Source organism: Hordeum vulgare, chromosome 6H (assembly GCF_904849725.1).
Source record: "Hordeum vulgare subsp. vulgare chromosome 6H, MorexV3_pseudomolecules_assembly, whole genome shotgun sequence".
Classification (NCBI taxonomy): domain Eukaryota; kingdom Viridiplantae; phylum Streptophyta; class Magnoliopsida; order Poales; family Poaceae; genus Hordeum; species Hordeum vulgare.
Genome location: NC_058523.1, coordinates 110,905,593 through 110,913,717, shown reverse-complemented (window position 1 = coordinate 110,913,717; position 8,125 = coordinate 110,905,593). Strand labels below are relative to the sequence as shown.

The 8,125-nt window shown below is 44.7% G+C and overlaps 1 protein-coding gene across 1 annotated transcript; it reads right to left on the bottom strand.

The window, feature by feature from the left end:
* Positions 1–6,003: 6,003 nt before the first annotated feature.
* Positions 6,004–7,790, bottom strand: LOC123402929 (protein RGF1 INDUCIBLE TRANSCRIPTION FACTOR 1). The gene is made up of 4 exons (XM_045096898.1): positions 7,645–7,790; positions 7,311–7,565; positions 7,077–7,217; positions 6,004–6,529 (listed from the first exon to the last, which is right to left on the bottom strand). Exons 1-4 carry the CDS (start codon positions 7,645–7,647, stop codon positions 6,215–6,217), a joined length of 714 nt encoding a protein of 237 aa, XP_044952833.1. The 5' UTR covers positions 7,648–7,790; the 3' UTR covers positions 6,004–6,214.
* Between the last annotated feature and the right edge of the window lie 335 nt (positions 7,791–8,125).

Sequence of the window (8,125 nt, the reverse complement as noted above, 5' to 3'; positions counted from 1 at the left end):
ACTTGGAGATCAATCCTTAGGCATAACTACCTTGTATATCTTGTGCTATATATTAACACGCAATCCGTCCCTGCTAGGCATACGGTTAATCTAGCTTTTCCACATGGTATTCAGAGCCACCTCTTCCTATCACATCTAAACATGTCGAGCTCCTCCTCCGCCGTTGCAATGGCCACACCCTCCCTCGCATCCCTTGGCCACACCATCTCTGAAAAATTAACCCGCGAAAACTTCTTGATGTGGCGCGCGCAAGTTCTCCCGCACATCAAAGCTGCTGGCATGATGGGCTACCTGGACGGTTCGGTCCAGGAACCGCCGGCTGTTCTCATCATGGAGAAGGAGGTCTCCGGGAAGAAGGAGGCGACGGAGTCTCCAAATCCTGCCCATGCGATATGGGTAACGCAAGATCAGCAGGTTCTTACCTTCCTGATCTCCTCGCTGTCTCGCGAGGTTTTGCTTCAGGTCAGCTCCTTTACCACGTCCGCTGGCATCTGGAAAGCCTTGCTGCAGAGTTTTGCCTCGCAGTCTAGGGCTAGGGTGATCTGGCTTCGCTCGGCCATCGAGCACACTCGCAAGGGACATCTGACGGCTGCCGCATACTACACCAAGATGGTGAGCATCGCCGACGAGCTAGCTGCCGCCGGCAAGCCTCTGGACGAGGATGATGTGGTGTCCCACATCTTGCAAGGTCTCCTTCACGAGCCCGACTACAATGGGTTTGTGTCGGCGATCTCCACACGCACTGCAACCGATCAACCGATCGGACTTGGTGAGCTTTTTTCGCTGCTACTCGCCGCTAAATCCCGCATAGCAGCACATCATGCTTCGTTCCCATCCAACCACTCTGCCAATCACGCCTCCCGCGGTGGTGGCTGCGGCAACTCCAGCCGTCCTGGTGGAAATAACGGTGGCGGCGGTCCCCGGGGCTACAACAACAACTACACCAGGGGACGCTACCACGACAAACTCCGCCAACAACGCCGGCCCAGGTGGGGCGCCACGGCAAGGAGGCGGCAACCGTGGTGACCGTGTCCAGGAGAAGTGCCAAATCTGCAAGGAGATGGGGCACGGTGCGTGGTGCTGCAAGCAATGGTTTGATCGCAGCTTCAACAACAACGTTCGCAATCCCGCTGGTAGTGGTGGAGGAGGAAACCGATCTGCCAATGCTGTGCACTCCTATGGGGTGGACACAAATTGGTAACTCGACACGGGTGCAACAGATCATGTGACAGGCGAGCTTGAAAAACTTGCTGTCTGCGATCGCTACATCGGCACCGAGCAAATTCACACGGCAAGTGGTCAAGGTATGGATGTAGCACATATTGGTCATTCCACTCTTAGCACTCCCCATGGATCTCTCCAACTTAAAAATATTCTTCATGCTCCAAAGTCTGATCAGAGTCTCCTATCTGGGTATAAGCTTATCAAAGACAATTATGCTTTTCTTGAGATTTACCCTGAGATTTTCTTTGTCAAGGATCGAGCCAACCGGAGAACAATCTTCCAAGGCAAGAGTAATGGCGGCTTGTTTCCTGTTTTGGGTCGCCAGGATGTCCCTCCACAGCATCAAGCACTAGGCGTCACGACACCATCTACATCTCGGTGGCATAGGCGTCTAGGGCATCCCTCTTTAGCAATAGTCCAAAGAATTCTTCGAGATTTTAAACTTCCCGTTTCAAATAAAAGGGATCATCACTCTGTTTGTGATGCTTGTCAGATGGCAAAAAGCCATCAACTTCCCTACCCTCGATCCACTAGTGAATCAAAGTTTCCCTTAGAACTTGTGTTTTCAGATGTATGGGGTCCTGGCCCTCTCTCAGTTGGTAGACAAAAATATTACGTGAGCTTTATAGATGATTTCAGCAAATTCTCTTGGATCTATTTACTCAAAAATAAGTCTGATGTTTTTGAGAAGTTTCACCTCTTTCAACAGCTTGTTGAACGCCTTTTTAATCACAAGATCTTGTCCATGCAAACTGGTTGGGGAGGTGAGTATCAAAAACTTAACTCCTTTTTTGAGCGCATTGGTATTTCCCACCATGTCTCCTGCCCTCATGCTCACCAACAGAACGGATCTGCTGAGCGGAAACATCGCCATATTGTCGAGGTTGGCTTGTCCCTCCTCGCCCATGCCTCTATGCCCTTAAAATTTTGGGATGAAGCTTTTATCACCGCGGTTTATCTTATCAACCATGTCCCTAGTCGAGTCATTCACCACCAAACTCCACTAGAACGCTTGTTTGATATTAAACCCAACTATGACTTTCTCCGCATTTTTGGTTGTGCGGTATGGCCAACACTTCGGCCCTTCAACAAACATAAGCTCGAGTTTCGCTCTAAACAGTGCGTCTTCATAGGATATAGCAATCTCCACAAAGGGTACAAGTGCCTTGATGTCACCGCTGGCCGTGTTTATATCTCTCGCGATGTAGTCTTTGATGAACACGTCTTCCCTTTTGCCACCCTACACCCAAATGCCGGCGCCCAACTCCGCAAGGACCTAGTTCTTCTTCCACCCAACCTTCTTCCTATGTTCGGTCCTTTCCAAGGGGGAGTCACAGAGTCTGATCATATGTCTGTATCTACTAACTTTGGTGCAAGTGTGCAGGAAAATTCTGGCAAAGAAATTACAGAAAATGAGCGTGATTTCATGCAGCAACCAGGTTCCCACGGCGCAGAAAATCCGGGTGCAGATCCCAGTGCTGATTCTGGTACAGAATCGGCCTCGGAGTCACGCGCTGCCACGCCTCCAGGCGGATCCTCCCCGGGATCAGCGCCCCTGCCAGGTTGGGTGGGCGAACCGCCTGCGGGCCACGCGCCAGGCGGATCCTCCCCGGGATCGGCGCCACTGCCAGGGCGGTTGGGCGAACCGTCTTCGGGCCACGCGCCAGCACCCGCCAGCCACGCGCCAGCACCTGCCGGGTCGGTCGGGTCCTCGGCAGCCGACTCCTCTACGCCAGGATCGCCCATCACTGGTCGCCCCCATGCACCCACTCCGGTGACTCCACGTGGCAACTCCTCCTCTGATCTCCATGGCGCCTCGTCTACCGACGGTACAACCGCCGTTTCTCCCGTGCATCCACCTCCTCTCCAAGAGGCACTGTTTCGACCACCGCCGCCGCCACCTGATCAGCTTCAAACCAGGTCTCGTAGTGGCATTTATAAGCCTAAACTTTATAAAGATGGTTGTGTACGCTGGGGTTCTTTTTGTTCTACAGGAGAACCACAAACCTTGGATGAGGCTCTCAGTGAGTCCAACTGGAAATCTGCTATGGATGAGGAGTACTCTGCTCTCATGGAGAACAACACGTGGCGACTTGTTCCTCCTCTCAAGGGAAGAAATGTCATTGGCTGCAAATGGGTCTATAAAGTTAAAAGGAAGTCTGATGGCACCATTGACAGGTACAAGGCTCGGTTGGTTGCAAAAGATTTTAAGCAAAGGTACGGGCTTGACTATGAGGATACTTCCAGTCCTGTAGTAAAAGCTGCCACTATTCGAATTATTCTTTCAGTAGCAGTATCTAGAAAATGGTGCATACGGCAATTAGATGTGAAGAACGTGTTTTTGCATGGTGTTCTGGAAGAGGAAGTGTTTATGAGGCAACCTCCTGGATATGAGAATTCACAATTCCCACATCATGTTTTCCGACTTGACAAAGCTTTGTATGGTCTCAAACAAGCACCAAGAGCTTGGTACTATAGGCTGTCCTCCAAATTACAGTCTTTGGGTTTTATGCCCTCCAAGGGTGACACTTCCTTATTCTTTTATCATAGGAAAGGAGTCACTATTTATATGCTCATTTATGTTGATGATATAATTATCACCAGTTCATGCTCTCAAGCTGTTGAAGCCCTTCTCAAGGACTTGCGTATGGATTTTGCTCTCAAAGATCTTGGTGATCTACACTACTTCATTGGCATTGAGGTAAAACATGTGACAAATGGCATTGTGTTATCACAAGAAAAATATGTGCAGGATATTCTTCAGAGAGCAGGCATGAAGAATTGTAAGCCATCTCCTACTCCTTTGTCAACTTCTGAAAAATTGTCTCTTTATTCTGGGAAGGTCCTTGTGCCAGAAGATGTACAAAATACAGAAGTATTGTAGGAGCCCTACAGTACTTAACATTGACTAGGCCAGACATTTCATACTCAGTGAATAAAGTTTGCCAGTTCTTACATGCTCCAACCAGCGTACACTTTGCAGCTGTTAAAAGAATACTTAGGTATCTTCAAGCAACCAAAGGCCATGGGCTTAAGCTTGGTAAGTCAGACTCGATGCTAGTCAGTGCCTTTTCTGATGCAGATTGGGCAGGATGCCCTGATGACAGGAGGTCAACAGGGGGATTTGCAGTTTTCTTGGGCAGCAACTTAGTCTCCTGGAGTGCTCGCAAGCAAGCTACTGTGTCTAGATCAAGCACAGAAGCTGAGTATAAATCACTAGCCAATGCTACTGCTGAAATAATATGGGTGCAGAATATGTTGACAGAATTGGGTCTCTCACATCCAACATCAGCATCTCTTTGGTGTGACAATCTTGGTGTTGCATACCTCTCTATTAATCCAATCTTCCATGCCAGAACTAAGCATATAGAGATTGACTATCATTTTGTTCGAGAAAGGGTAGCGAGCAAGCAGTTGAACATTCGGTTTGTACCCACTGGAGATCAAGTGGCGGATGGCTTCACAAAACCATTGACAGCACAGCAACTAGCCTCTTTTAGACACAATCTTAACTTAGATAGTTTCGATTGAGGGGGAGTGTTGGAAGTTGTAATCTATACGGTGTTGTATAAACCGTATAGAGATAATCTGACTTAGAGATAAGTTAGTTTAAATCATGTGCGCCGAAGGGATATGACTTGGAGATCAATCCTTAGGCATAACTACCTTGTATATCTTGTGCTATATATTAACACGCAATCCGTCCCTCGTATGCATACGGTTAATCTAGCTTTTCCACACCATGCGCTTCATTTTACAGAAGATAATAAATGAATAGAGTACTATATCTGAAATCAGGGTAGTAGAAGATAATCTCAAAACATCTTCCTATTATTTGGTCCTTCGTCACTGTTATTTTATGACCAATCGTTTTACTAAGGGGGTGTTTGTTTCGAGGGAGTTTTTGGTGTAGGGACTAAAAAAAATCTCTTTTAGTCCCATGTGAAACAAACATGAGAGACTTTTAGGGACTAAAAGGGGATATTTGGGACTAAAGGAAGGAGTCCCTATGGGAGGGTCTTTTTGGACTTTTTTTTCACTTTTTTCAACAGCGTCCCTACTTTTAGCATGTCATTTAATAACTTCTAGCTACATTATTAAGGGTAACATGGTCTTTTGCATTTCATTAATGATCCCTAGTCCTTGTTTAGTCCATGGAAACAAACAGGTAGGACTAGGAACTTTTTAGTTGAGACTAAAAAAAGTTTTGGGACTTCTGAAACAAACAGTGCCTAAATCTGCTATGCATAGTTCTGAATCTGTTTCCTAGTATTTTTATGTAGTAATTGGTAGTGTTCAGAACACGGCTTAGAATATTGTTGATAAATGTGAGAGTATGACACTATATAGAAAATTCGTTGATCTTATATTGGTTATAAATATTACGATATTTAACCACTATATGTTTTCCATTACATGAAATACTTTAGGTCAATTGCTATTTGGTAAAAAAAATCTGTAACTGCGCATGATAACAGAGAAATCTACGGTAGATTCCTTGTGTGGTAGATATGATGATTACAACAGAATGCTTCTTTTTGGCAGGCTATTATCTATTAAATTCAGCTATGGCTGCGAAGAATGAGCCTTACATTTCAAAACAACTCTTCTCAATCCAGATTGTGGAGGTGAAAGAAATATTGTAAACTTATTCCTTGCTTAGCCAAAAATACACTCTTAGGAAGCATGTTTAGGTATAAATTTTAATTAATGACCTACACAAAATTGTTGGGTGCATTTAGTATTTGATCAATAACAACATTTAGAAGAAATAATAGATAAGGGAATAATATGAACCATGTTAAGGCATACATATATATGAACTGGTGCATCTACCTGAAGAATTTGGGTACAATTGCCTCTGGTGATGTACATTGAAATTACATGGTTCCATCAAGACAAAATTCTGTCAGTAGTGCACCAGCTTAGTCCAAGAGATAAAGAGCATCAAAGAAGTAAAAAAAGAAGACTATTTAGTGTTTTATTTTTATTAGCACAAAGGTGATCGTTGAGGCACCCCTTTCCTTCTGCTCATGTTTGTGGCCATGTCATCGTCAGAGACCCGGTTTGCAGATCGTGCACAGATATAGGGTCCGCTGCGCTTCTTCCGGACAAAATTTGTGTATGGTGCGCTCAAATTATCGGAGTCTGATGATCCCATAGGCTCATCAGCATCAACAAGTGTTGATTGGGTCGTCTCATCATCAGCGTCATGAGGAATGAAGAAGTCAGGACCAAGCTGCAAGATCTTGCATGGACGCAAGTATGCTGACAAGTCTTTCTTCTTCCGTAATATGTACTCAACCTGAAAAGGATGCATATGAGTGAATTTGATAGATAGTTTTCATATGTATGTCCAGAAATATACAGTTTGCTTTAAATGCATTTATTGCCTATCTGAACATATTTTGTAAATTAGCTAACATTAATTTTCATTTCTTTACTTTATAGGAGGATTGTAACAAACTCTCTCTTTTCAATACAATGAAACACAAAAGCCTTTTGCATTTTCTCGAAAAATTTCTTTACTTTATAGTGCTTCTACCAGTTGATTCTCCAATCAGATACTTCAGGTGGCTAAATACTCTGATATGGATATTGCATGGCAAATGAGGTCAGATGCTATTGTAGCTAAGTACCTTCTAGAATCTAGATCAAAATTGTGCTCTTCTCTCATTCAGTATGAATTATATTCTGTGATTTTATCAGCCATCGTAATTCAGTTGAATATAATTGTATTATTTTGTTAGTCATCATAATTCAACTCAAAACTACATTATTTCTCACCCATCAGAATTAAATTGCATGTAATCACATGGACTAACACTAGATCGCGGGTTCTAGTAAATCACCTTGCAATCCAGAGAACAGTAGAAGTAGGGTTCTTGAAGGCTCCTGTCGCAGGAGGTGCAAATATTCCCTGACCCCTTAAATTGCCTATTCTGTGGTCTCTTCTTCAGGAAAACGACCTTAGAGCTGTTAATCGTGTATGACTGCACCATGTAGGTACAGAATTATGAGCACGCATGCGTCTCAGACAACAATTATCAGACTCACATGAGTACTGTATGGGCTATGCATATTACCTGAACACCGGAACAGTCAATAAGCTTCTCAAGGTCCTCCAGCCGAACGACATCATGGTAGACATATCGCCGCACCTGCAGGAGCCGGTGTACACGGTGTGTCGCCACACAGTGTGGGCAGATGCTGGTGCAGCAGTCAAGGCAGCATATGTTCTTCTCGTTCTTCTTGGCGTGCTCATGGAAGGAGCATGCCACAAAGAACTTCTCTGTGCTGAGGGCCTCTAACCATGCTGGCTTCCACATTGCCTGCTGATGCTGCAAAACTCCAAACGATCTTTGCATCAATAAAAGGTGAACTTAAATGAGAGAGCATGAGGAAGGTGGGAATCCTTACCATGATTATGTATGTCGGTGTAAAGCCTTTGGTGTTGTGTGTGTTCTTTTGTTCGAAGAGGAGTGGGGGAGCTTTGACGAAGAGAGTACGTGTAGCTTGTGAAGGACGAGAGGCGGGGTGTTTAGTGGGCTAAGAAGGATTAGACCACCCAGAAGAAGGGGATTATATACTTGCATTGCCAGAGCTTTTGACATTTGACTCCTTAATATATGGAACTATCATGGGATGAGCCTTGCTTTAGGAAGTAGTGATAGACATGTCTAGTTACTTTGTGCATCATACTATTAAGAACATGTTCCTGAATTGCCGTTGTAGCCTTGTAGGTGCCGGGATGTCATATTTCAAAACGGAAAGTTGTTTCACAAAATATAATTACCCATTGGAAGGAGCTGCCGAATCATTTCGTATGGGTTGCCCATGCACTCTAATTGGTAAAGTTGATCCTCTTAAAATTTCCAATTTACAGCATAAAGTGGCTTTT